The sequence below is a fragment of the Penicillium canariense genome, assembly GCF_028826845.1.
Source record: "Penicillium canariense strain IBT 26290 chromosome Unknown utg000006l_segment0_segment0, whole genome shotgun sequence".
NCBI classification, from domain to species: domain Eukaryota; kingdom Fungi; phylum Ascomycota; class Eurotiomycetes; order Eurotiales; family Aspergillaceae; genus Penicillium; species Penicillium canariense.
Genome location: NW_026622733.1, coordinates 2,639,330 through 2,667,310, shown reverse-complemented (window position 1 = coordinate 2,667,310; position 27,981 = coordinate 2,639,330). Strand labels below are relative to the sequence as shown.

The window sequence follows — 27,981 nt, the reverse complement described above, 5'->3', positions numbered from 1 at the left end:
ACTTCAATCGCCAAGTGATTATAACATCATCCATCTAAGAACCGTCTGATTCTTCATTCGGCCTCTTCGCCACCATGTTCTGGCCGCTAGACCTAACGAGCTACCTCGCCAGCGGCGCGCTCCAAATCCTCATCACAACCACGTGCATAGTCGCAACCCCCAAGGGATCCCTATTTCGCTATGCGGCCATCCCATGCATAGTCTGGCTCGCCTACCACTTGATACAGCCGTATGATGGCGCAAGTCCAACCCTCTGCTCAGCCCTTACCCACCTCATCTTAATGGCCGTTCAAGCCGTCAATCTCCTCCTGCTCAACCCGCTAGACGACACCGATCTGGCGCGCGAGGACCCTAAGCACTCGCTCTTTCTTTCAGATCGCATCTACCATGCCGCAGAGCTGCTGTCGCAATTCCGCGCCATCGGCACGTCCCGCCAAATCAAGAGCGTGCCCGCGCAGCCGGCGTATTATGGGCGCCAGGGCAAGATCTCCCGCGGCCGCTTCCTGCTCAGGCAGAGCGTCTTTTTCCTCTGGCAGTACCTTGTGCTGGATTTGATGCAGGCGCTGGCTAGGCAGAAGGCGTTTCAGGAGGGGGATTCACCGGGATTTTCGCATATAGATTGGTTTGTGCCGGTGGATCAGTGGGTTGAGCGGGGCCTCACGAATTTGACTGTATGGTTCGCGTTGTCGCGGATTGTGATCGATGCGCATTATCGTCTGTCCTCTGTGGTATTTGTGGGATCGGGCTTGGACGTGGCTGCTAATTGGCCCCCTTTGTTTGGGAGTATGGCAGATGTGTATACGATTCGGAAGTTCTGGGGGTAAGTTTTGGCGTGTTCCTTCCGTCCCGCTCTTCCTTAATTGATTTTGGGGGCTTTCTACAAGTCTTTGGGTCTGACATGTTTATGCAGCAAATTCTGGCACCAATATTTGCGCCAGCCTTTTACGGCTGTGAGCAACTTTATTGCGCGTGATGTCCTTCACCTCCCCAGGCCGTCCATTCTGGAGCGATATACAAATATCTTTCTAGTCTTTCTTCTCTCTGGCATGCTGCATGTTATTGTCGACCACATCCAGACCGTTCCATATGAATACTCTGGATCTTTAATTGGGTTCCCGATCATGGCGCTGGGCATCATGTTGGAAGATGGCGTGCAGGCCCTTTGGAAAACGCTGAGCTCGTCTGCAGGAAAGGAGCCATCTAGTGACGAAGAGTCTGTGCCACCGCTGTGGCAGAGAGCTGTGGGTTACATTTGGACTATGACCTGGTTGGCTGTTACCTCGACGTGGTACTTACACCCGATCTTGCAGCTGCCGGGGGATCTGGCGACATTGGTTCCCTTGAGTTTGTGCGAGAAGATTGGGGTGCAACCGCTGGGAAGTATTATTGTGGGCACTGGTCTTTTGGTAGGCTTCATTTTTGGAGCGGAGATCTGAAACTTTTGAGGATTCTCGTGATGGATATTCGAAGCCAGTACGACTGCATCATTATGTAGGAGTTAGATGATGAATACATAGGATATGAATTAGAACAAATGGAATGACCAGAAGGGAGTATCTTTCTGTACATTTAGCATAAAAAGGCATTTGCGCAGAAGAATCTTGATATTGTGACCAGTTCTTACTAAAGAAGAGAAATCGAGTAACAAACAGGGCGTAAAGATGGAGCCTGAGTAAGAGATTGTTTACTATGTAACTGTGTTGGACACAAAGCAGTCCACCCTGATGGATGGATGAATGCGTTCGATTCTATAGGAGAGAGATTCGGAAAATCTAGCTTCAGCAAAAACTTGGGGAAGCGGAGTTTCAACATGTGGAAGTCCTGGGGTGTATAAATCAAGTTTAATTGGAGCTGCTCTAAGCACCGATGGCCGGATCTTCCTAGAGAACGTTACATCGGGTGCATCTTGTCCTTTTCATTTACGGGGTGGGTTTCTGCTACATAAACCCCACTGCTTCGCGGCTGGGGTAACGCTTGGCTTTTGGAAGCGCAGTTGATCTTCATACGGATACATTGGAAGGAAACCATACAAGACACAGACGGGAATCTCGCTTGAACGAGGTAAAATGAAATGTTCAGAGGGTGGATTTGAGCACCCTATTCTATAGATTTTGCCAACCAGGAAGACAGGTGTAGCACCGGCCAATCGGGGTCGAGTTATTCAGCCTTGTCGCAGAGCCGTGAATACCTTGGGTTACGTTGGCAGCGCAAAATTATTGGATATCAGCATCCACAAGACCATCAGTTACCAAACAAATTGGTGGCGTACCAAAAATGGCCACCGAGCACCTTCGGAGGGCGGCCGCTCGAACCCAGTGGCCGACCTCGCAGCGGCAGGTCTATGATCAAGCCATCATTGTTGAGCGCGGAGAGGTATATCGAGGCAGCCCATGAAGAAACAGCCAGGTGGCTGAGCTAAAAAAGGGCCAAGGACGCTAAGCCCTGGAACGATCCGCACAGCTAGCCGCCGCATAGAAATTCCATCGATCTGCCCATGATCTGGCAGCCATTATGAACCTGTGCATGAAACTGCGTTTGCAGGTACGTAGCAACGCCGGCATCGGAGACGAACTTTTTTCTTGCAGCAGCTTCCCCAGTTTTTCGCAAAGTTTGAGGCTCCATTGCGGTGCCTTTCTACTGATTTTCATTACGTCTCAGGGCCGTGATTCGTGCAGACGGGCCGACGGCCGGATCCAGTTGTCGCTGCGATCCACTCTGCGGCCCCGTTCTTAGGGTGTGGCCGAGACTGTTCATAGGGATTGACTCAAGCGATCGTCTTTGAAATTTCCTGAGCCTGCCTTTTTCTCGTCTTTGTATCTCTCGTAACTTGGCATTTTCGATCTTTTGAGGTCTTGTGCGGCTTGCTAAACTTTTCGGACTGGACTTAATCGAGATTGCCAAGGACTCGCGTTTTGATATAGATCCTCGAACGAACCGACTACAATTATGAGCCCTCAGGTGGATGGCCCAGCTGAGGCTGCAGATTTGGAAAATGTTCGCCAAAAGAGCTTGGACATCGCGCCTGTCGAATTTGAGCCGGAGGACAAGATGAACAACACTCCGCAATACAAGCAAGATGCCTTTGGCGATGAGGAATTTGCGGAGGTTAAGTACAAGATCATGAAGTGGTGGTATGTAAAAAGCGCTATCTCATAAGCTTGATTTCTTTACTAATCAATGCGACTTCTAGGCAATGCGGTTTGCGTATGTGATTTACACAACATTATAACAAGCATCGGATCTAACTCTTTCCTAGTGATGGTTGCTGAGACTGTGTCGCTCGGTGTCCTGTCGCTCCCTGCCGCTGTTGCAGCACTTGGTCTTGTCCCGTATGTTTTCCCACCAAGAAACAGATCGCTTGCATGATACTAATGCCCCGGACAGCTCGGTTATTCTCATTATCGGACTTGGTCTCCTCGCTACCTGGACGGGCTACATGATCGGACAAATAAAGCTGAAGTACCCCTACATCATGACAATGGCCGATGCAGGCGAAGTCCTCGGAGGCGCATTTGGTCGTGAATTTATGGGCATCTGCCAGATTCTTTTCCTCATCTTCATCATGTCGAGTCACCTTTTGACCTTCACCGTCGCCATGAACACTATCACCAACCACGGCACTTGTTCGCTTGTCTTCGGCATTGTTGGCACGATCCTCTCCTTCTTGTGCTGCCTGCCGCGTACACTAGAGAAGATGTCCTGGTTGTCGCTTGTTTGTGAGCTTCTCAACCCTTCTTTGGGACCCCTCACCCTCGTACTAATGCCTCCCCAGCCTTCGTGAGTATCATCGCTGCAGTCTTCATCTGTATGATTGCCGTCGGTATCGAGAACCCTGGCAGCGGCGTCGTTGCCGTTGCCAAAACCGATCTCTACCACGGCTTTTCGGCCGTGTGCAATATTGTCTTTGCTTTCTCCGGCCACGCGGCCTACTTCGGTCTGATGGCTGAGCTGAAGAATCCGCGCGACTTCACCAAGTCTCTCTGTTTGCTCCAGGGAATCGATATAAGTCTGTACTTGGTTGCCTCTCTGGTCATTTACCGCTACGCTGGTGACGGTGTCACCTCGCCTGCCTTGGGCTCAGCCTCGCCGCTTGCTGCCAAGATTGCCTATGGCATTGCCCTGCCTACGGTATGCTTACTTGACTCCAGGTTAACTTGAATGGCTAGACTAAATTGATACTGTAGATCATCATCGCCGGTGTCATCAACGGCCACGTTGCAGTCAAGTACGTCTATATGCGCCTCTTGGCCGGAACAGACCGCATGCACAAGCGCGACTGGGTTGCCGTCAGCCTCTGGATCGGTATTGCCGTGGGTCTTTGGATCCTCGCTTGGATCATCTCAGCTGCGATTCCTGTCTTCAGCAACCTGCTGAGTCTGATTGTATGTCAGGCGCTGCTTAAGCACATTATGTTCATTGCTAACCTAAATTTTCTAGACTGCTCTGTTTGCTTCTTGGTTTAGTTACTGCCTCGGCGGCGTTTTCTGGCTGTATATTAACAACGGCCGTCTCTTCTCCTCCCCGCGGATGATAATCTGCACCGTCGTAAACCTGGTCCTCATTGGAATCGGACTGACCATCGTATGTACACCTCTGCGAGAATTTCAGCGTACATCCTCACTAACTCCCTTGCTAGTGTGGTATGGGCCTGTGGGTATCTGGAAAGGCTATTCACGACAATCCCAGCAGTGCGAGCTTCTCGTGTGCAAACAACGCTTGATCTCAACCGAGCGTCCTCTTGGAATCATTTAATATTATCTTTCTTAGCCATAATTAGCATTTGTTGCGGCGTTGGGGGTCAAAAAGCCTGTTTCTGACTCGCTTTGTTGCTTCTTGGATTCACAAGTGTCTAATATGATAATTGTGGTTTATTTCTAAACGGCTTCCTGGCGTGGATCATACAATAACTCCCGACAGTACATGATGTCCTATGTTCCAGGGAGAGTGGCGTGTCTGCCTGGGCCTTAGTAGAAAGATAGAGGTACCCTCTCTTTCTCACACACTCTCTTTTAGATTTTGTAGTGTGGTGGTCTCGACTAACTTTTGCATGCGAGACTACCCTGGACGAACGGACTGGCGTCTCTTTGCGGGCAGAGATCCACAGATGTACCTCAGCGACGCTTGATGCCCTCGGCTTCCTGAGTGGATTCCGCCTAAAGAATGATAGACGAAGCTTTTCAGATAAGACAAAGCAAACGCGCGAGTAGAGGCCGCGATGACACAAATGATGACCGGACGCCTTGCCTGATGAACCTAGAGCAACATCAGTATATAGCTCGTGATATAACGTGTGCTGACAAATTCAAAAGGGAAGCCTTTCAGAGAGAAGATTAAGGTCGTCAAAGCCTTACACATGCGTGATGGTATGGTCTTCCGACTAAGGATGACTTAATTTTTTTCATCATGGTCGGCGGGGATATGAGGAAGGAACGACATAGGTAACTCACCACAAAATTTGCCGTATGGAATTCAGCCTTCCATTGCAGGAGGCATGGTCTTCCCTGGCTGGAACAGGAAAGCCCTTTCACCGGGTTCTGTGTCCAAGCCTACTCCAGCATGTAACGTTTCGTCTCCATGATCGAATCAATCTTCGTAGGAGATAATCCTCCGGCTGGGATAGGGCGCACGAGCTTCAGCTGGGCGGGCCTCGTTAATCGTGCTCTGTTCGTGATCTTCATAGTCTAGTGTCTCCGACGGCTTATCACGCGTCTCACGATTGCCCCTTTTTTGTGACTTCCCTCCACCGGAGGATCCTCGACGAGTCTGGCCCTGGCCCTGGCCCTGACTCTGGCTCAAGTTCTCATTCCTCTTCTCATCGAGAAGTGGCTCATCCAGCTGAGTCTCTACCTCAGCCCCTGTTCCAGTGTCATCAGATAGCTGCCGAGCCCGGGCTTCGTACTCGGCGTCGTCCTGCTCAAGCTGTCTTGCGCGCCGCAGGGCATGGATCTCGCTGTGTCTGAAGATGCGGATCTGCTCATCAGTCAGGGTGCGCTTCGCACCGTCGGGGTAGTACCCGAGGTCATCTTCATCCGCGTAGGCATCGTCCTCGATGGCAGACTCTGCCGCGGGAGGGTTTAGTGCTTGGTGGTTTCCTGGGAAGTGGGCTGCTTGGAAGGCTTGGAGATCTTCCTGACGGTTGTCTTTTGGTTAGCTTTGTTGATTACAGAACTGACAACGTGTTGAGCGCTTACCAAAGTTACAGTTGGGATCTGCATGTTTGGGGTGTGAGGTGGATGGGAGTTGCTGAAGACGCGGCCGGGCGCGACTTTAATATTACGTAAGATTTGGAGATCGTTACTCAACAGTTCGCACGAGTGGTCTGCGTCCTCAGAAACGTCGAGGTATATCTGATCCGGTTTGATTTGAAATGGTTTCAAGAAGTGCTAGCCCTTAGGTTTTATAACATGGATCATTCGAGCGCAGGCGTACCTCGAAAGGTTATGATGGAGGTCTCTCACTATGGTTCCGTCGTCTCTTTTCACTAGAGCTACTTATCATGACGAGACATGCTCCAGTAGAGATCTAGATAACCATGCCAAGCACCTCTAAAGCTGCACCAGAAGCGGTATACTATCAACATGGTTCCCAATCTTCGCCTTCACACTATCAAACCGCACCCTCATACCACCTACCAATCCCAGATCCAACCCCGCAACACGCTCTGCATCCATCTTGCTAGGCCCATCCAAGCTCCACGCTAGAGAGACATGAAAACTGTCCGAGTGGTACCCAGCAGGCCCAGCCGCACCACGGCTGCGGTCATGTGCGACCGGCGCACGGGACGGGCGGGCGTCACTCGAGGGTGTCGTGTAGAGCGGCGGTTGGTCGAAGGCAGCTAGGGCGCGGTTAGATAGCGTGAGCAGGCGTGTCAGACCGTCGCCGGCCGATTGTGCGACGTGGAGCACCAGGAACCAGCGCGTGCGCTCGTGATTGGATACCCATTGCAGGGCGTCCGGGGTAACGGTGAAGCTGGTGGTCTGGATGTTAGCAGGAAGTCTTTGAAAAGGTCGCGGGTGATGAGACAGTGCGATGCTGGTCTGGTCTTACGGTGGAATGTGCGAATCTCGGATGGACGTCGTGAGGGCCTCGGTGAATGAGGCGCGCTGGTCAGTCCGCAGCACTACGGGGGCGGACAGGCTGATGTGCAGCGGGAGCTGGGCGCCCAGATCGCTGTGCAAAAGGCTGCGCAGGCGCGGGGTACTGGAACCATCGCTGCCATCGCCCAGCTTTGCCGACTCCTCGGCCCGGGCGAGGAGGTCTGCAAGGAGCGCGAGCTCGTCCTTGGCTGGGTACCCTGTGACTTTACTATTAGCTATTGCTGCTCTCTCAGCTGCGAAAGAACGCGAGGGCGGGGCGTACACACATTCCAGGTAGACGTGTGTCGGCCAGTTGCCTTCCACGTGGGGAATGACGCGTTTCCGGCCGCCGTGGAGGCTGGGGTCGTCGTTTACGCTGACGCGCGTGCTGGAGGCGTAGAGGTCGTGAAATGCAGGTGGTAGCGGCGGGAGCGCGTGGGCCCGGGATGGAGGGTCACGGCGGGGTTTCTTGGCTGGAGGTGATGCGGGCTTATCTGCATCTGACTCGGAGTCAGAATATTGCACCAGTGACATGAATGAGGAGTGGCTTCTCGTGCGGGAGCGCTGGTGTTGGAGGGTCCATGGTTTGTTTGTGTGGTATGGGGAGCTGAGTTTTCCGACGCGGAGACCGCGCGAGATCTCCTCGGCCGGGGCGATCCTGGGATGAGACCATGTAGCGAGGGATAGACTATTGACTGACTATTGGGAGTAATAGATGCTGGATAATGGATGCATTCCTATCGGCACCTTTCATCTCAAGTCTTATTTCTCTTTCTTACTCTATTCGGTCCGGTCTTGAATTTGATCGGTGCACGGCCAACTGAAGAAACTATGGAAGCGTGGAGGCCCCCGCCACTCCGGGGTATTCCATGTCTAGGGAAACACCAGTCCATTATGAAACGGGATGCACAATACCTGGCTTTCTTAGGGAGATCTTCAGCGGGCGGTAATCTCTGATTATTATCTTTATAGGCTGGAGGCATTGCTCGAATTCTCCAGTTCTGCAGGGACTCTGTAACATGTTGCAGGTCTCAATCAGAATTTTTGAACTTTCCAATGTAACGCTAAGCTTATGCTGAGCCAGGAGGCACTGGAAAGGACAGGAGAACTGCTGGAAGTGAAGTGATTGGACCAAGGCGCTGGTCATTTGCGAGGCCACTCTGGGATGTTTCGAGTCAACATCTTTGCCGATGTCAGATCAAAAGTCGGCTGAACTTGCGAAGTGATGGTGAAGACGTACATGGTCACTGAGTCACCAGCTGTTTAGTATAGAGGCCAATCTGATGCGCTTGTTAGATCGGCAGGATAGGGAACGGTAGTTTGCGAGCCCCTTCGGCCCCGGATTGTTGGATCGTCAGATTGTCCACTTGCCTAGAACAGACAAGTCTCGAACGCAAGGGCTACGCGATTACATTAGATGATCGCCGGCGATCTAGACCGAAAGCCCGTGCTGGGACTGTCATAAACGACACAGGGTTCCTTCTAGGCGTGCCGGTGGTATGGGAAGGTCATTGACGCTTTTTAGCCTAGTCGATAATCTTAATTGGCCGGTGCACTGAGTCATCGCGACTGAACCAGACAATCTTTAAGGAACAAGCTTTTGCTGAAGGATCCCTGGGAATCAGCGGGCGGCTATGAATCATTGCCAGGAACACCATGTAGGAAGTTCGCGGAGCCAGGGGAGCGTCATCACAGTCGATGGGTGGCAGCGTCGGAACTGGTGGATGTAACTGTGGGCGTCCTGTGGGTGGGCGATGAATCAGCCGGTACCCATTGCAGTTGACCTGGTATCGGGTACGGCGACACGCCCGCGAAGAGTGCCCATCTGCTAGGGCCCTGAACGTTCTGCGGAAACAATCCTCAGCAGGGGGAAGACTATATCATAGTGGGCTCTCCAGGGCCCAATTTGCCCCCGGATGATATCACATGTGTGATCGTCATCGCGCAACGGCGACGAGCGTGGGTCCTGAACTAAGCCCTTTCAGGATAGGGTGGATTACCCAAACGAGTACTCCGTCGAGGGCCGACGATTAAATTTTTCTAGCGTGACGACGGGCCCCGCCGCTATCGATAAGCTACTAAGCCCGACGGGGAGACGCAAGTCTGTCACGTCACTCTCGGTTCCTTCCCCCCATCCCTCGATCTCTTTTAAGGGTCGACATGGGAACTTTGAACTTTGCAATTCACACCTTCATCCTAACTTCTCCCATCCTGCTACACCGTATCTGCGCACCTCAGCCCCGTGCGATCTACTGCTGAATATCGCTGTCAGCCCCACCTGATCTCCATCGGGTATACTTCCTATATAGCGCGTGATCATCGCAAGGGATTGGTTCACCACCACCCCCTCCATTCTTCTTCTCCCGACTCTCACCCTCTCTAAACCTCTCCAGCAAGACTTTCTATACTTCCTGTGACATATGGCTGCTGTCGACTCTATGTCGATGGCTTCGCGCCACCACCCGCACCATCCTTACAACTGTCAGCATGGCTGGGACCGCCGAGCCAGCTACAGCACCTTGGGCAGCAACAACCCGTATGCCCGCTATATGTCGCCCACATCTTCGGTGTACTGCCACTCGAAGCGGTCACTCTCAGAATCGCTGCCCACCGTGCCCACCGTCTCGATGGAGTCGCTTTGGTGGTCCGGCACCCCCGAGCACCAACCAGGGTACCCGGCGCTCCAACAAGATAGCTCAGTGCCCCGCCGACGTCGATCGCGCCAGTACTCGCGGAGCTCACAGTTGGTGAACCCAGACATTATCGACAAGCTGGACGATGTGACATCATACTCGTATCACCACGAGGGTCCATACGATGCAGTTTATCCCGAGCGAAACCAAGTCAGCCAGCAAAGTCCGCTTGAAGCCGTGCGGGAATCGAACGAAGAGGCTCTCCGAGCCACGCCGCGCGACAAGATCATTGATTCTTTGCACAGCCACCGTCCTCTTGACGGCACCGCTTTCTTCCCTCCGGGGACAACCGATCGAGAGGGGCAGACATACCAATATGAGGAGGGCTCCAACATGATGAATGAGTATGGGAATTTCATGCGTCTTCCTGGACAGGTATATGAAGATTATTCCCGTCCCATACTTGAAGATTTGCCATCTGACTTGACTCGCCAGAAATTCACCGATGAAGACTTTAAAGACGACCCGTTTTATAACCGCCCCATCTCCAATCCGTTCACTGAACTGAAAAAGAAGCTGAGTTTGCGTCGCGGCAAGAAGCGCCGGGGTACCACTTAAAAAGTGTTCCAGGACCCACTCCACTTGATTTGAATCGGTGTCTTCCGTATATCATGACTTATTATTGACGACCTGCGCACTTTGCCTGTTATGACTGTTCACGGAAGAGACCCGGAGTAATGAGCTTTTGTGCGAGATACTGGAAATCTGGGCTTTGGTTGGTTTTTTTGTTTCGTTTTTCTTTTTGTTTTCTTCTCATTTCTGTTTTCTTTTTCTAATTGCGACGGCCTCGACCGCGCTCTTGCTCAGGTGTTTAATAGGGAACCCGGCGTTATGGATATGCACGGTTGTGTATTTTAAGAACTACTGCAAGGGAACTGATATTCTGTTTTGGAATTCGAAATGCTTCTTTCCCAGATCCCATGACCATACCACGCCACTCATTGCCCTTCCGTTTGCCTCCCCGCGTCAGCCTGATCTCAGCGCTCCTACTCATGAGTGGCCTCTTTTCATTCCTCTTATATTCGTAGGAGACACCAACTCCACTAATGCAGCAAACCTCTACAAATCCAGCCTTTCATCCAGCGATTTATCATGACAACCGGCCAATCCAACCATCCCCTCGAAACCCTTGGCCCCTTCCACCCCCCCAAAGTCGACCGCCAAGCCATCAAACCTTCCGTAGCCCGCCGCATCACCATCAAAGTATCAGACCCACTCGACCACGAAGCCCCCGCCATCCTACACGAACCCCGAAGCTACAACGCAGCCGGCCCAACTGGCAGCGCCGTAGTCCTAGTCTCCGGCGCTGGCGGTGGTGTCTCTGGTCCAGCAGGCATCTACCCGTCTCTAGCAGACAAGATCGCCCTCCTGCTCTCCGTGCCATGTGTCCGGCTGGACTACCGTGAGCCAGCACAAACAGAATATTGTGTCGCAGACATGCGAGCCTCATTCGATTACCTAGCAGATCGTTTCGGCGCGACCCGCTTCGTGGTCGTGGGCTGGTCTTTCGGCGGGAGTCCATGCTTCACAGTCGCAGCGCAAGAACCCACCCGTGTATGCGGCGTCGCGACCGTCGCGTCGCAGACGGCCAACACGCAGGGCGTGAGGGCGCTCGCTCCGCGGCCGCTACTCCTTCTCCATGGCGAGGACGACCATGTCCTGGCGCCGTCATGCTCGAAGACCCTATTTAACCAGTACGGCGCCGGTGGCGATCGCGAGATGCGGCTTTTTCCTGGTGATGACCATGGGTTGACGAGGCATGCGCCGGAGGTTGAGAGGAAGATTTTTGTTTTTGCGGCGAGATGTCTTGGGCTGAGTGAGCTCGTTAATCATGAGGTTTTGCTGCAGGTTGGCCAGGATTTGGTGGGGGGAAGGGAGGGGAGGGTGAAGGAAATGGAGATGGGGCGGGATCTTGATGGTGGTGAGCGTTTGTTTTGATCGGATGGATGGAGGTTAGAAGCCTGTACAGGTTGGGAACCTAGGGCAATGAATTGACCGACAAAACCCCAGCTGCGAGGTATATAGGTACGTGACCGGCAACCTCGAGCAGAAAGGCTTCGTTTGCATTTCCCTCATATATGGAGAAGTCATGATAATAGACCATTCAGCTGCACAACTCTGGCATCGTGCTTATCTATGGACCAAGCCTTTTCAGAAATACATAGATACTGATGTCCCCTGGCACTATAGACAATCAAATTGTGCTTGGCCTTTGTCATCTCTCTTTGCCACCTGAGTGATTGAAAACCAGAGCTGTGAGGAGTATATTGTATTCTCGCATAGCCCCTTTGCTGTGCCAAAGTACCGTTTGGTGACACTCAAAAATGGATCCAAACTGCCCGATGCCAATACTAAAATGTGGAGTGAGCTTGGATATGTAAAAATTCAAAAAGCGATACCACGACGATGCCCACGGGTCTTGTTAGGCTGCATCAGGGTAATAGAGCATCATCATCATCATCTTCATCACACGACGATGCGCACGGTTTTTTCAAGTTGAGCTTCAAGTCCGTGTGTTGAAAGCCAATTCCCAAAAGCGCATCGACCGCGCAACAAGCTGGCTTAACTAACTAGATATTTAATTATTGACAGAAGGGAAAGCACTCTATCTCTTTACTGATTCGATATCGCTTGATCTGGTCCCCGAATATGCTCGGACGATCCGCATCGACGAGCGCTTTTCTTTGCGGATGACTTTGGAAGAGGTAGCTATCTAGACGGCTTTACTAAATCAGTCTTTGAATAGGTGAAAGTAATCCTTAATACAGTTTGGATCTGCGTACATTAACTGCTCTTCGTAGGGTGCAATCTTGAATTAGTAATACTATCGAAAAACGAAAGTTTCAATCATTGACCAAAGCGGAGGCCAATATTGAGCCAAGTACCGACCAAGGTCGATCAAATCATCGACAGATAGTGTCACCAGATTTCGATCAAGGTGAACCAAGGGTGGCACCACTTGCAACTAGCAAAGATGTCCAAACGTCCGAACATCATGCAAAACCAGTTCCAAAAAAGCCAAGATATCCCAAACCCACCCAGCCCACCCACCCAAATGGCCCGGAATATCCCGCTAAATGTAGAACATGGTATCCTTCACACTGGTATGCACCGCCACCTGACTGCCATCCGGCACCTGGCCACCACCCTCAGTGCCAGCCACACTAGCAGAAGGCGTCGCCATAGGGGAGGGATCAAATAAGTCACTCAGGTAGCATCTGGCGCGAGTGCAGACTAGATCGGCATAGTAGGCAGGCGGACACACGCTAACAGCCTTAGTCGCCCGCCCGAATAGGTAGCACATCTTGTGTGTCAGGTCTTGCAGTTTATCCGCGGCGCCGGGGCCAGGGCCTGTGCCTGGGTGCAGCGGATAGAAGATCTCATCCCAAACGGTGAAGTAGTGTGCGGGGCGGGCAGTGCCTTGTAGTGCGGAGTGGGCTTGCAGGTAGAAGTCCCAGTGGCGAGCCTCAGAGATGCCGCGGTCGACGACGGTGCCGGGCTGGGGGTTTGAGGAACGCTCGGCGTCTTCGCTTTGGGTTGGGTAGAATCGTGTGTTGTGGCGCTTGCCTACAATGACAATGGCCATGCGGGGCAGACCCTTCTTTGTGTCTTGTGCTGGGTATATGTCGTTGCAGGCCTTTTTGAGGAGAGGAAGTTCCTCATTGATGACTGTGTCGTATTGGCCCTCTGACACGCCATCGCGGTAGACCACGATTTGCTCGGGAAATTTGCCCTTGTTGTGCTTGGCCCAGAGCCGGATGCGAGACTGGAGGAGAATGTCTAAATTGGAGACCATTTCCTGACGCGCGCGCTGGATGCGGATGTCAGCGGGCCACTGTGCGAGTTGCGCGTCGACGGAGGCGACGATGCCCACAACGCTGGGTGCCGTGCCTGCTGAGCCAGGCGATGGGTGGGTGACATCAAGGCCAACAAGCATGGTCTTGCCGTCGGCGAAGAAGCCTAGGTCTGACGTGTGTAGGGACTGGTTGGCGCCACCCATTTTGAGGTTGACTTTTAGGCCAACGTTCGCCCAGTATTGATCGTTGGCGTCCTTAACCTTCTCAGCTTGCATGTTGACGTTTCGCACTCCGCAGCGCACATCGCAGACTTGCTTAATTGTGTTGTAAACCTGAGCATCCTTGGTGCCCAGGATGCCCACGATGAGTTCTGGTTTGTATTCCTGTTGCAGCGAGCGCACGGTATTTTCAATGTTCGCAGAATTGTTGCCGTTGTCCAAGATTTCAAGACGCGTCCCTCCCCGGGGCATCTCAGCATTAACGCCCATGGCCTTAAGTGTAGTGGCAAAACTCCTTAGCGCGTTGGTCATTTCTTGCTGAGAGTCGAACTTGTGTCTGTTGGTTCGATGGTCGATGTAAAGGTATGTCCAGTTCTTCAGTGTAGTAGGCTTGGAGAACTGAATACCGCGCATGTTCCAGCTGCCGCCAAATGCACTGAGCTCTTTTTGTTTGGCATACAAAATGCGGGGCGGTGGCAGGACACGACCTTGTACAGTGATGAGGTTGGAGCCAACGTTAATACCGAAGGACCTCTAGAAAGGGAAGAATGATCAGCTGGGTTCGGAAATTTCTATAATATGGCAGTTTTCAGAACAACGAAGCGCGCGCATTCACTTACCAGAGTGGCATTCAGCGGCTCGCCAAGTCCCAGTACCCCCAGGCCCTTCGCAACAATCGAGCGAGCATTCTGGTCGGGGGTGCGGCCCCTCACAGCAAACGCGAGCATGCTAGCCGTCTGGTTTGGCGAAAGCTTAGTTCCCACCGGTTGGCCGCCTTCGACCTGGCAGACCTCCATGGGGAGATAGACAGGTCTCTCTCGGGTTCCGACATTGACAACAGGCATTTTGGGATCCACGACGATGTTGTACTCTAGATAACGAGTCAGAACTGAATAGGTATCGAGTATCAGCACGGTCAGCATCAGCAACACTCACCTTTCTTGAAGAAATCAGCTACCGTAATATAGCGACCAGGCGGAGCCGGGCCAGCTTGAGGAGGCGCCTTCTTGCCCTTCTTGCCCTTGCTACCTCCGCTGGCCGGTTGCCGAGGCTGCGAGTCGAAATCTCCCAGAAAGAACGAAACCTCATGTGGGCTAGCTCCATATTTGCCTACCTTTGGCTTGGTCTCCGACGAAGCACCATCGCGAGGAGTTGCCAAGCCGGAGATGGTCTTGATGCGGGGGGGCCTTGCCTTGCCACTCTTCGTCTTCTGGGTGATGTGCGTGACCCGTACTCGCATGCGCTTCAAGAACGCCTCCAGTCGATAAAGGTTAAAACCATTATGACCCTGATACTCGCCAATCGCTGTACGCAAATCACCCTCTCGGTAGCAGGCCAGGTACTTGACTTGCACATTCAACAAGACTCGGGCTGTGGCAGCGCGTACACTGACGAAGAAGCCACGCAGCACCTCCAGACCACCCCCCAGGCTGTCCTTTTCCATAAAGGGGCCTCGGGTGCTGTAATGCCTATTGCCGCCAATCGAGGCGACCGAGCGCTCTGTCTTAGGGTGGTGGCCCAGGATGACGTTCAGGGCCTGCACGATCTCGGGCTTGGAATCCAGCATGTCGCCTGCATTGGTCGAAGTGAGGTAGTTGATCAAGTCGACTGGGTTGATGTTGCCGGTGTGCTGGCAAGTGACCTGGTACACCTTTGGGTTGTCGGAGTATTCCTCGTCGTTCTCGTTTTTGTAGCGCACATCGTACACCCCGTCAGTGAGCTTGACGCATGAGATCAGAGTCGAGCGATAGTCGGTTGCAATGCTCCTCAGGCTCGGAGCGAAATGCTCTTCCAGCAGGAGACGAACGATCTGTCTTGCTTTCTTCCCGGCCGGCTCACGGCCTCCCTCGGCGGCAATGGCGACGTGATAGCGATGGACGGGCTTACCCACCGAGGTCAGAGGAAGATAGTTGGCATAGAGGGTGACTGGCCGACCGAGGGTGCCATATCCTGGTCGGTCGGGATATGCTTGAGCTGGTATCTTTGCATTTTTCCGGCGGGTAGCGACCAGCGCCTTAGCCATGGCATCTTCCGTCTTGACAACAGTGGCATCTGGGGGGCTAACCGGCTTGCCATCGCTGAAATTCCCCAAGGTAAGATTGAATGTCCCAAGTGTTCTGGGTGATGGGCATGGCTCGTGAAGACTCCTTGTGTGGCACTCACTTGAAGATCTGGGGGGTCTTCCACCGCGACCTCCTCCGCGCCCGCGACCCTGGAATTCTCCTCCACGCCCCCGACCCTGATAATCTCCACGCCCACGATCTCCTCCACGCCCGCGACCCTGATATTCTCCTCCACGGCCACCACGGGAGTTTCCTAGAGAGTCGCCTCGGCCAGCAGGGCGATGAGGGAGGTCCTGGAAACCTCCACCACCTCCGCCATCTCCGCCGCCTCTGCCCCGACCGCGGCCTCCGCCACGATCCCCACGATCCCCACGATCCCCACGATCCCCGCCACGAGGTCCTCTACCACGGCTGCCGCGGCCGCGGGATTGATCGGACATGATGTAACTGATAATAAATCGAATATGAATTGATCAAGATGTGAGAGGGAAGAAAAGAGAATGCGCCCGAGAGAAGGCGTAGAAGGAAGAGCGCGGAGAGATGAGAGGCGAGAGGTGAGAGGTGAGAGGTGCGAGGTGAGAGGTTGTTTGGCCGTTTGCCTATTTTAATACCCTGGTGAGGGGCACGTCATTAGGGTACTGTAGTTTGCTAGTTGATATGAATACAGTGGCTGATGTGCTGTGCGGTAGTTTGGAGATGTGGTTGCTATTGATTGGGTCTGGGGTTTCCTTGTGTTACTGGGATATTTCCAAGGGGGTGAAGTGCATCAAAGAAAGAGCTAAGTATACAGAGTACTCCGTACCAGCCATGCTCGTTGGGCCCGAGCGGTGAGCCACACGGGCCGGGATGTAGCCGGCCGCAGTGCGATCGGTCTTGTTGGTAAGGCTGTTGCTATCCTTCTTCTCTACTGGCTCTACCTCTACCTCTTTCTCATACCTAGCCAAGCCCTTACTAGGCAACTAACACCCCGTGGCTGGCCCGGCCAGACTCGCCGATGACTCACTCCATCCCTGTTCTTCCTTAGCCAATCACAGGCGCGAGCGAGAAGAAAAACACGGGGCTGACTCGCGTGCGATGGTGGCCGTCGGACAGAGTGGACAGAATAGAGCAGTTCCATTGGATCTCAGCATGTAAATTCAACTCCTTTGAGAGGAAGCAACACGCGCTCATCACTATCATCAGTACCATCAGCACCATAGGGAGAGCATGGCGGTGAACCCATCCCGGCCCACACATTGGCTGAACCACCCAACGAAGCCCCCGCCGCCGTGCGATCATCGTGGTGATAAGCCCCAAAAACGGAGATAGCTGTGGATTAATCATCAACCTTCCCTCTGGAAACTTAGCATCGCGGAAACTTTGTCCTTCTCTTCTGCTCTTGCTCCTTCATCCACAGGCCCTAAGCGGCAACGCGACTGCTTCCTCTGTACTCACGACGGTCCGGCTTGATCGCGGCTCCTTTGGCCCCCAACGCGCTCCACCCATCTCCAGAAGGCGACGGGCTTCATCTGCGAGACAACCCCTCTTATACCCGTCGCAAGCTCCCCTCAGCACCCTACAGTCGGCGCAATCGACAGAGAGTCCCGGCTTTCTCGAGCGACTCATTTTGCCTCTCGAACCGTCGTTAATTGTTGCAAACGACGTGGGCGCGGATCACGCGGATGCTCTGGTTCTGCACAAGGCTACCGTTGACGAGACGCAAGACGACACAAACTCGACGCTCCAACTCAGGGGCGAGACTACGCCCGCTGACGAGACGACCACACGGAAAACTTCCGTGCCGGAACCGTGAAAGAGCCACTTGAAACAGGCGAGCTATAGAACCCCTCCGGGTGGTGCGCATTCACGATCTGGCTGCAAACCGAAGCCATTCCAACCGCACTCTACATCGCCAAGGCATTTGGAAGATTTGGTGAACTGGAGCCGGTCGATTCTCACATGCGCTCGGCGCCAGTACAATACTGTACCAGCGTACCTGCTTGACCCATCTAGACCGCGCGGAAACCACCTACCCAAATATCTCTCAAGATGACACCCACACCACCATCCACAACCTCATCCAGTGCGGGTGCCCATTCTCCCGAGTTCAGGGTTATCCGCAAGCGAAATCGGGTGCCCTTATCGTGCGCACCCTGCCGCCACCGGAAGTAAGTGTGTGCGACAGGAGGATAAAAGAGCCCGTCCTTATAGCGATCAGGGGAGGCTAACGGTGAACTCTCAGGCTGAAATGTAACCGCGCCCACCCCTGCGAGAACTGCGTCAAACGAGGTGATGCAAGCTCCTGCAACTATGCCCAGGTCAGCACCCGCAAGAAGAGTTCCCCACAGCAGACGTCGCCTAGTTCGCCCGATGATATGCAGAACCGGATTGACCGCTTGGAGGGATTGGTTTTGTCGTTGATGACCAATGGTAACCAGTCAGCGGGTCCAACGGCTGCTCTGGCAGCGATTTCGGGTGAGAGTAGTGCTGGGTCAACCGGGTTATCGAATGAGATTGACGTCGATGATATCGAGGATGATGCCGAGGGGAATCCAGAAGAGAGCGATACAGAGCAGGTGACTAAATCGTTCGGTGTCATGAAGATGGATAGTGGAAAGTCCTATTATATCAGCGAAGCCCACTGGGCTTCGGTACTGAACGATGTAAGTTGGACTGGTGGCTCTGGAAGATGACCGACCCTATGATGTTGCTGCTGACCACCGTTCTCAATAGATTTACGAAGTCAGGAACTTCTTCACAACACATAAGAAGCAGTTCGAGGAGCAAGCAGAGAAAGTGAAAGCTGCGCAACCACAGACTGATAACCCGGGAGGATCGTCACTACTCTTTGGTGCCATGAAGCCATTGAGTCGAGCCGAGATCATGGCGACCTTACCCTCAAAATACACTACGGACCTCCTCGTTGCCCGCTACTTCAACAGCTACGACCCTGCTACGCACATTCTCCATGGCCCGACATTCCAAGCACAGTATGACAAACACTGGGAGGATCCCACGCAAACGGAGCTGGTGTGGATTGCGATGCTCTTTGCCATGATGAGACTGGCGATGTTGTCATACCACCGAGAAGGCGACGAGCCGCCAGAGTTCCGTGGCAAGGCAATGGATATGGCCGGGTCATTCAGGAACTCGGTGGCGCAATGTTTGACCCTGGCCGACTACACAAAACCACATCGTTTTCTGATCGAGGCACTCGTGTTCCATTTACATGGTGACTTCTCGCAGACGCGGGACGCAGATGTGTCAGTTTGGGTCCTGACGGGTGTAATTTCCCGTCTGGCGATGCGCATGGGATACCACCGTGACTCGAAGATGTTCCCCAACATCACGCCATTCCAGGGCGAGATGCGACGGCGAGTATGGTCCTTCGTGCGACAAGCAGACCTGTTGTTCTCGTTCCAGGTCGGCATGCCGAGCATGCTGCGTACTGCGGATGCTGATACGGAACTACCGCGGAACCTGTACGATGATGACTTCGACGAAGACTGTAAGGAGCTGCCGCCACCGCGCCAGCTGAGCGAGCCGACGCCCATCTCGTATTTGATTACTAAGGCTCGTCTGTCGTATGCCTTTGGTCGGGTCAATGAGCAGTACTCGGCTATTGCGTCTTGCTCGTATGACAAAGTCATGGAAATTGATGCTGATCTTCGACGGGGGCGGGATTTGATTCCTGATCACTTGCAGATTCGTCCATTAGACGAGTGTCAGCTTGACCCCGTCAACTTGATCATCTCCCGCTTTTCTGTAAGTAGCTCTGGCAACATGTTTCATCTTCAATTTCTCGTTTCTGTACTGACCGATTTTCCAAGGTGATGGCCGTCTACCACAAAGCACAATGCGTGCTCCACCGACCATACCTAGTTCGTGCCCGGGAAAATCCCCGCTTCACTTACTCCCGGCGCACCTGCATCGATTCCGCCCTTGAACTCCTCGAGTACCAGGCGATCCTGCACGCAGAAACGCGCAACGGGCGCCTCCGCGGCCGCAGCAATCTCATTACCTCCCTCAGCACCGCCGACTTTCTCCTCGCCGCCACAATTGTCTGCCTAGACCTGTACCAAGGCTTCCAGCTGCAAGGCTCGGGGCGTGCCTCTGGTGACACATACACGTGGGGCCGGGAGCGGCGCGATGAGATGGTGGCGGCGATTCAGCGCTCGAAAGAGATCTGGGACAAGGGGCGCGACGATAGCATGGAGGCGTTCAAAGCGAGCTCTGTGCTTGGCGTCATGCTGACCAAGCTGCAAAGCGCTGTCCCGGGGCTTGAGAATAGCGCCGGCAACGGTGGCGCGATGTTCGAGCCGCAGGATGAGAAGCAGAATGCGGCTATGACTCTCGGCCTGTTGAGCAGCGGCATGAGCCCAATGAACTCAGCCCCGTCAGGACTGACCCCGTTCACGGACCCCATGTTCAAGATGGCAGACTCACCTATGCCGATTGGTGGTGTGGCGGCACCTACGGCTGAAGTGTCGGGCCCGCTGTCGCCATTTAGCAGCATGTTCGGGACGATGCCGGACATGCAGGTTAATATTGACTGGGTAGGGTCACATCAGTTTATATGAATACCTTGGGCAGGACATGCAGCTAACGTGACTTGCAGGATGCATGGGATACATACATCCAAAACCCAACTTTCGACACCTCAAACCAATTCTGGCCCATGATGGACCCCCAGCGCCAACCCACGCCGCAGGGAGTTGCCTTGACTCAGCCGCCCGTGTCTAGTCATCTAGGTACAACGCGTGTCCCGTCGGTGTCTAACAGCGCTTCGGCGCAGCATCTTCCAAATATCTTTTCCCCTCCAGGCACGTCATCCGACAGCGGCACGTCCTCCGTGCCAGGCTTCACGCCCATGTCCTCGCAGTCGGGTGATAGTGGCCGCAGGCAAGGTCCGCTGTGAGAAAAATCTTTTATCTAGTATGATATGACCCTTCTTTCCTTCTTACTTCCATCTTCCAGCCCTTCTCCTTTCCTTTTCTTTTTGTTGGATTTCCACTACCTTTTTTTTGCGCCTGGGACACTGGTGTCTTTCTTGAGAGAATGGATTCGGGAGAATACAGATCGGACTTGCTCTTGTTTTACGGTACCCTGAATTTGTCTCTGGGAGGATTGTCAATCGAAAAGCTTGGATTTGATCTTGTTAATCTTCAGCGGATTTGACGGTGCACTGTGCCATAAGGTTTGTGGATTGGATGTACCATTATTGTTGGAATACTGCCAGTATAAAAACTCCTCTCTAAGAAAGCCTTGATTGTATTGGTTTTGTATCTATCATTCATGATGAGCTTACCTGACGTCGCTAAAGTAAGGTTGTACAGCACGCGAACTTCTGTAGCGGGTTGTTGACTTGAGCCTTAGCTGATACCGGACACGTGATATCTCTTATCGCCCCCCGGAACTTTTTGATCGCGGTAAGAATCGTTGGCCGGACATTGCGATCAAACCTCCATTCTTTCTGCGTGTGTGATAAAATCCTTGATACCGGCGTCGCATTCAATAAGATGTAAGTCACTTTGGACACATCGCGCAACTTGGGTCTCTGCTCGAGCCTCCCGTTTCGCGCATGCATCAGCAAATTAGGCCATCGCTAACTTGATCTGCTTCCCCAGGCACTGTCTTCGGCGAGCCTCATCACGGCTCCTCTGCTCATCACTATCCTCCTCATCCGCATCAGTCGTGCGGTCACGTTGCGCTGTGACACCCATCTCCATCTCAAATAACCCCTCGCAAACCCCATACCGTGTAGCCCTTCAAATCCGATGGAAATCCGATCATCATAATGCAGCGCCCTCGCAGCGCCCCGAAGATCGCGACAAACTAGCTGCAGAAGCCGAGGGACTACAAAAGCCGCGACCAAGCCCCTCGAAGCGTGAGGAGCGGCATCGACTCCTGGACGAGGCATCCGGAATTCGCCAGGCCAAAGTCCCAGCCAACGAGACGGTCTACGTTGGCAATCTGTTCTACGACATCACTGCTGAAGACCTGCGAAAGCAGATGGAGAAGTACGGGACGGTCCTGCATACTATGATCGTCCATGATAACCGGGGTCTCAGTAAAGGGTGAGCAGCGCAACTTACTCGTCTCCTCCCAGGCTATGCAACCCTACTAAATCATCCGTTGCCAGATTCGGCTACGCACAATTTAACACCATTGAAGAGGCCACCATGGCCGTCGAAAATATGCACCTCACCGTGCTTGAGGGCCGCCAAGTTATCGTGCAATATGCCCGCAGCCAATTCAATTATCGGCGCGGTTCTTCCCACCCGCCCACAGACACGCTCTTTCTCGGCGGCATCCCCTTTGAGCTGACAGACCGGGACCTGCAGGATCTCTTTCACGATATCAAGAATTTAACCGATGTCCGTATTCCTGTGGACCGGAGAACGGGTATGCCGCGCGGCTTTGCGCATGTGGAGTTTATTAGTGTTGAGGCGGCGACGCAGGCCAGGGAGATCTTGTCGAGGAAGGCACCGTATGGGAGGAAGATGAAGGTCGAGTTTGCAGAGAGAAAGAGGGTCGGGATGATGAAGCCTATGCTGGAGCCGGTGGACGAGGAACAGGCGAAGGCGGAGAGGATGGCTAAGAGGAGGGATAGGGAGAGATTGGAGGAGGAGAGGAAGGAGGAGAGGAAGGAGGAGAGGAAGGAGGAGAGGAAGGAGGAGGAATTGAAGGTGGAAGCGGAAGTGCATGAGGAGACATCCGTGGAGGAAAAGAAGCCTTAGAAGCCTGCTACTATTTATGTATTATATCTGCATAGCATTGGATGTAAAAAATGTACAACACCCTGTTTCATAGCCTGATCACCTTGTCGCCTGACCATCAAGCATCTGATACCTCGCTGACCCACCTATGTCCCCACGTGACCACCGGGGAACCTCGGCTGGCGGATAGCGCATTAGTGAGCGATCTAACCCCACGTCTCAACGAATATCCGGGGCACAGCTTTCTCCTTCTCCCTGCTAGTGCGTCCGCGTAAACACGATATCTCTCACTGGCTGTGACTCTCCTTCCACATCACCCCATACAGCACACGCAAAACTACAATGTCGTTCCTGGGTGGTGCGGAATGCTCCACCGCGGGGAACCCTCTGACGCAATTCACCAAGCACGTCCAAGATGACAAGTCCCTCCAGCGAGATCGGCTAGTCGGCCGGAGCCCAGGCATGCAAGAAGGCATGCGGTCACGGGGCATGATGGGCGGACAAGACCAGGTGAGTACTTGGAATTCTGCAACCAACCCTGGCCCTTTCCCGAGGAGTCAGTGGAGGGGCACAGGCGGCCTGTGTGCCACACTGTATTGTGACTTGGCGACTAACGGCAAGGCTCTCGGGGTGTTCTACCCGTGAGCCGTTCCAGATGATGGATGATTTCATGCAACAACCAGGCCAGCAAATAAACGGCCCCTCGCCACAACCCTTCGCTATGGAGCATATGCGCCGGGAACTAGAGAACTTCCAGACCGCGCCGCCGCGCACGGGGTCGCCCGGCTGGGCTGCGGAGTTCGATCCGGGCGAGCAGGCGCGCATGGATGCTGCGTTCCCCGGCGCGCAGATGAACAATGGATCCGGCTTCACGCCCGCAGAGTTCGCGCGCTTCCAGCAGCAGAATCGGATGGGCATACCCCAGACGCAGAGCCCCGCTACGTCGGCCACCCCCCGCTCATGGCGGGGTATCAGCGGCCGATGGGAATGGGTGGGTACATGGGTGGAATGGGCGGAATGGGCATGATGCAACCGATGGGCATGCAGTCGCCGATGATGCATCAGCCGATGGAGGGACAGACGCAGGACAAGGGCAAGGGTCGGATGGTCGAGCTGGACGACGAGAACTGGGAAGCGCAGTTCGCAGAGATGGAGACCGCTGGAAATGAGATCCAGACAGATGAGGAGGCCAACGCGGCGATGGAGGCGGAGCTAAACGAGCTGGACAGGTCAGTGCCCACCTCCAATGACGCCTTTGAGACCGTGTGGGACCGCATCCAGGCTGAGACGGCAGCGAGCAGAAAATTAGTTGAGGAAAACGACTTTGAGGTTACGGACAGCGTACACGTCGGGGACTTGGGCGATTGGGAGGGCTTCGACAGTCTGAATACTCGGTTCCGGGATCCCCAGTTGGGCGACTACATGTTCGAGGAGGATAACGTGTATTCCGCGGTGAACAATCCGTTTGAGGAGGGTGTGAAGATCATGCGCGATGGCGGCAACTTGTCCCTGGCTGCGCTCGCTTTCGAAGCTGCGGTCCAGCAGGATCCTCAGCATGTGCAGGCGTGGACGATGCTGGGTTCTGCGCAGGCGCAGAACGAGAAGGAGCTACCGGCCATCCGGGCTTTGGAGCAAGCACTCAAGATTGACCAAGGTAACCTCGACGCACTGATGGGCTTGGCCGTCTCATACACCAACGAAGGCTACGACTCAACTGCCTACCGCACCCTTGAGCGCTGGCTATCCAACAAGTACCCTTCAATCATCGACCCGAACGAAGTATCCGGCGATGCCGACCTCGGCTTCACCGATCGCCAGCTGCTGCATGACCGCGTAACCGAGCTCTTCATCAAGGCCGCACAGCTGTCCCCCTCCGGCGCTCAAATGGATCCCGATGTCCAAGTCGGCCTGGGCGTCCTCTTCTACTGCGCTGAAGAATACGATAAAGCCGTTGACTGCTTCTCAGCAGCCCTGGCCTCGACTGAATCTGGCTCCACCAACCAGCGCGAGCAGCTCCATCTCCTCTGGAACCGCCTCGGTGCGACCCTCGCCAACAGCGGCCGCTCTGAGGAAGCCATCGAAGCCTACGAGCAGGCCCTCACCATCAACCCCAACTTCGTTCGCGCCCGCTACAACCTCGGTGTCTCCTGCATCAACATCGGCTGCTACCCCGAAGCTGCACAGCACCTGCTGGGGGCTCTATCCATGCACCGCGTCGTCGAGCAGGAGGGCCGCGAGCGCGCGCGCGAGATCATCGGCGGTGGAAGCGGGCCCGACGGGCTGGACGACGAGCGGCTCGAGCGGATGCTGCATATTAGCCAGAACCAGAGCACGAATCTGTATGACACGCTGCGCCGCGTATTTAGCCAGATGGGGCGGCGCGATCTGGCAGACCAGGTTGTCGCCGGCATGGACGTGAATGTTTTCCGGAAGGAATTTGAGTTCTAGTTATATTCCCTGGATGCGAGGTTGGAAACTGCATGGCTAGGTTCTTGTTCTAGGCCCTTGGTTCTTTTGTTTCATTTCGTGTTTCTAGCTTTGCCGGCGGGGGCTGGCTGCATCATGGATCTTTTGCGGGCTGTTTAAGAGGCTATAGGCTGCCTGGATGTACCTCGAATATATAACATGACCAATCTTGGACGCCACATCATTGTACTCCTGTATACGCGACTGAGGTGTTGGATTTACTTGAAAGGGTGGAACGGGCTCGGATTCATCAACCCATCCACAACCGTTCCAACAGCCACTGCCTTATAATCAAGCAGGTTCCACATCGCCGTGTACCTATCCCAGCCACTGGTTACTCCTCACCCAAGTCTTGGGCTCGTACCCGAGAGAGGCAGCTATGCCCAGCTCGGCCAAGTAGTCCGTGAACGACGACAGTCAGGTATATCAGCCCCCTCGACTAGTGAGATTCATCATCTTACCAACCTTGCCTTCGCAAAGTCTTTCACTCCATTCCCACGCATATCAATCAAAATCCCCGAAAAGCAGGTTTCCATAATAGATGCTGGCACTTCGCTCTCAAGGACCATGCACATCACATTTCCGGATCTAGGAGAGCAAATGACCAGACAGCCCTACTTAAGGGCCTGGTCTGGGGTATGCTATGGCCTATTCGACCCGTCACCCTTCGCCTACATTACTTGCATACTTTGCTTGCTTGCCTAGTTTGAAAACCTTCACATCTTGAAGGAGTCGCATTTCCCATACTCAATGAGCCCGGTGTTTTCAGATCAACCCATTTGCCTGATGATGTTTTTCAAAAATGTCCATGCCTTCAAAATTGGCGTTTACCGTTTTGCCGCTCTATAAAAACCATCTCCCCAACGCATTTGCACCATACACATACTCATAATACTTCAACAAGAGATATCGACTATCAAACTACACCTATCCATTAAACCTCCTCTACAACCCCGCTCCTGGCGGGTAGACATGATGGAGTTTGCCAGAACGAACATTAGATCATGGTATCCTGGGTTGAATCATAATTCCAAAGTCTTCATGCAATTGATAGCGCGTCAGCTGGTGCCGCGTCTTATACCTGGCGTTCAAGATACAGTTATACTCTGGCAGGAGGCCCAACGGGAATCCAACTGGACTGAATTTGGCACTGTATATTAATCCGCATGCGCAGACCGTTTAATAAACGCGGGGACAATGTACTTCATTTAGGGAGATTTACGAGTAGAGTGTTACGGCAGCAAACAAATGGATGATAGTTTTGTCCATAACTAATATTGTACGTATCTACACCGTCATCAACATACTGGCATTTTTGTACCAAGTCAACAACGGGTTTTCCCCATTCCGCGTCTCTGTATCTTCAATATATGCCCAGCGGTGAACGAAGTCTTCATGGCTCATGACTTGAGTCAGTTTACCAGTAACTGCACGATAAACATCTTCGACGACATTAAAGTCAGTGGGGAAGAAGATATCAAAGTAGCCCTGATGAACCTATAGTAAGAACATTAGCTGTTGCCGAGATGCCGAACTGCCGTCTTCGAAGAAGCTTACAAATGGAGTTGTCACCGGCACAGTTCGCCGCTGGTATCGGGTCTGCACCACGGGCGCATTCAATCCCGGTACTGCATCTGGCAAGGAACTAAAATCACTTGCCACCAAACGATGAGCAGGGAAGTATTGATTCAGCACATCAAAGAACTGCATCAGCCGCGTGGGTATGTATTCTGGCAGAGAGAACTCTTTGCGGAAAGGTGGCGCAGAGCGAATGCCGCGCAGGAATCGCGGGCCAAGGGGGCTGGGGAACGGGCGCCGAGATGCAGCCTGGCGCACGCGGAGAAAACGCGCCGCAACAGGATCAAGCTGTGTATTGAAGTACTCGTGGAACTCCCCGTCCGCGTCGATCAGAACTCCGCCTTGCTGGGGAACCTCCGTACGGGCGTTATACCGAATAGCATCGTGACCGAAATTATCGAACACTTCGAGAGCCAGGAAGAAACAGGGAGAATGCACGTATGTGTCCCAGTCAAAGATAGACCGGTTAATAATCTCAACACGGTCCCGGTGGCCCTTGGAATTGAGCGTGTCCAGCAAGTTCTTCATTTGCAGATCTGCTAGAGCAGGCGAAATCTCAATGATCTTGAACTTGGTGCGCTGGTACACCTCGTAATCCGTATCACGAATGAAATCCAAAATATTCAGCATCATTGTACCGTTTCCAGCGCCCATCTCATAGATTATCAGGTCGTGGTAGGGATACAGGGTGAGCTTGTAATTCGAGACGAGATACCGAGCAATTGTCTCGCCATAATACGGTCTAAACAGCTCGGTCGGTGTATGCCATAGCTGTCGCGCAATGTCGGGCTTCTTCTCGTCAAGCAAATCCTCGAATTCGATGTACCGCTCCCCTAGGAGCCGGTGGAAGGCGGGTCCGTCTTCGATGCTATTGAAATCGAATGGCTGACCGGGGCTGAAAATGGTTGCGTGCTTCGAGAAATAACCATAATGTGGGTTATAAAGACTGTCTGCAGCAACAATATCAGAGGTTGCTTCCCTCTCACACGAGCAAGCTCCGTCTTCTAAGACTTACCGTCAATGAACTCGCGTGTCAACATCTTGACCTGCCGTGGGCGCTCGCGCCGATTCTGCAGATCCTTCGCCGTCACTGTCGGGTATGACCAGTACTCCTCATCGATATTCTTGGGGTAGTCTCCCCGCTTCGTCCACAGCATGCCATCGCCCTGCGATTTGCGCTTGGTGGGTGTACGCCGGGTGAGGAACGTGCGGGTCTGGCGGGAGAGTGAGGGGGTGGCCGCCGGTGCAACTGGCAGGCCGGGTGTCGGAAGAGCTGTCGGAACAGCTGGTTGAGGACGGGAGAGTCCATGGTGCTTGGAGCAATAGGTCGGAGACACGAAGATCGGTGATATGGGGTCGGCATGGAGCTTTCTCGTTGCCTCAGGCACTAAG

At 53.6% G+C, this 27,981-nt stretch overlaps 9 protein-coding genes across 9 annotated transcripts; 6 read left to right on the top strand and 3 right to left on the bottom strand.

The window, feature by feature from the left end:
* Positions 1–74: 74 nt before the first annotated feature.
* N7482_008930 (wax synthase family protein) lies at positions 75–1,436 on the top strand (the record flags this gene model as incomplete). Its single annotated transcript, XM_056691054.1, has 2 exons — positions 75–820; positions 911–1,436. 2 exons carry the CDS (start codon positions 75–77, stop codon positions 1,434–1,436), a joined length of 1,272 nt encoding a protein of 423 aa, XP_056540819.1.
* Positions 1,437–2,946: 1,510 nt separating this feature from the next.
* N7482_008929 (neutral amino acid permease) lies at positions 2,947–4,720 on the top strand (the record flags this gene model as incomplete). The annotated part of the gene is made up of 8 exons (XM_056691053.1): positions 2,947–3,131; positions 3,191–3,204; positions 3,257–3,329; positions 3,385–3,716; positions 3,773–4,128; positions 4,185–4,382; positions 4,438–4,581; positions 4,637–4,720. 8 exons carry the CDS (start codon positions 2,947–2,949, stop codon positions 4,718–4,720), a joined length of 1,386 nt encoding a protein of 461 aa, XP_056540818.1.
* Positions 4,721–5,583: 863 nt separating this feature from the next.
* Positions 5,584–7,610, bottom strand: N7482_008928 (uncharacterized protein; the record flags this gene model as incomplete). Its single annotated transcript, XM_056691052.1, has 3 exons — positions 5,584–6,129; positions 6,633–6,969; positions 7,048–7,610. 3 exons carry the CDS (start codon positions 7,608–7,610, stop codon positions 5,584–5,586), a joined length of 1,446 nt encoding a protein of 481 aa, XP_056540817.1.
* A 1,886-nt stretch (positions 7,611–9,496) lies between these two features.
* N7482_008927 (uncharacterized protein) lies at positions 9,497–10,327 on the top strand (the record flags this gene model as incomplete). The annotated part of the gene is made up of 1 exon (XM_056691051.1): positions 9,497–10,327. The coding sequence occupies one exon, from the start codon at positions 9,497–9,499 to the stop codon at positions 10,325–10,327; it is 831 nt and encodes a 276-aa protein (XP_056540816.1).
* A 534-nt stretch (positions 10,328–10,861) lies between these two features.
* Positions 10,862–11,707, top strand: N7482_008926 (uncharacterized protein; the record flags this gene model as incomplete). Its single annotated transcript, XM_056691050.1, has 1 exon — positions 10,862–11,707. One exon carries the CDS (start codon positions 10,862–10,864, stop codon positions 11,705–11,707), a length of 846 nt encoding a protein of 281 aa, XP_056540815.1.
* A 1,135-nt stretch (positions 11,708–12,842) lies between these two features.
* Positions 12,843–16,287, bottom strand: N7482_008925 (putative RNA interference and gene silencing protein (Qde2); the record flags this gene model as incomplete). The annotated part of the gene is made up of 3 exons (XM_056691049.1): positions 12,843–14,318; positions 14,405–14,655; positions 14,721–16,287. The coding sequence occupies 3 exons, from the start codon at positions 16,285–16,287 to the stop codon at positions 12,843–12,845; spliced, it is 3,294 nt and encodes a 1,097-aa protein (XP_056540814.1).
* Positions 16,288–17,875: 1,588 nt separating this feature from the next.
* Positions 17,876–22,566, top strand: N7482_008924 (uncharacterized protein; the record flags this gene model as incomplete). The annotated part of the gene is made up of 7 exons (XM_056691048.1): positions 17,876–17,994; positions 18,069–18,489; positions 18,560–19,591; positions 19,657–20,382; positions 20,445–20,740; positions 21,454–21,903; positions 21,969–22,566. The coding sequence occupies 7 exons, from the start codon at positions 17,876–17,878 to the stop codon at positions 22,564–22,566; spliced, it is 3,642 nt and encodes a 1,213-aa protein (XP_056540813.1).
* Positions 22,567–22,887: 321 nt separating this feature from the next.
* Positions 22,888–24,993, top strand: N7482_008923 (tetratricopeptide repeat protein; the record flags this gene model as incomplete). The annotated part of the gene is made up of 3 exons (XM_056691047.1): positions 22,888–23,055; positions 23,201–23,536; positions 23,593–24,993. 3 exons carry the CDS (start codon positions 22,888–22,890, stop codon positions 24,991–24,993), a joined length of 1,905 nt encoding a protein of 634 aa, XP_056540812.1.
* Positions 24,994–26,298: 1,305 nt separating this feature from the next.
* Positions 26,299–27,974, bottom strand: N7482_008922 (class I SAM-dependent methyltransferase; the record flags this gene model as incomplete). The annotated part of the gene is made up of 3 exons (XM_056691046.1): positions 26,299–26,508; positions 26,569–27,539; positions 27,605–27,974. Coding segments are annotated over 3 exons (1,551 nt in total), but the record flags the coding sequence as incomplete, so codon positions are not given.
* Between the last annotated feature and the right edge of the window lie 7 nt (positions 27,975–27,981).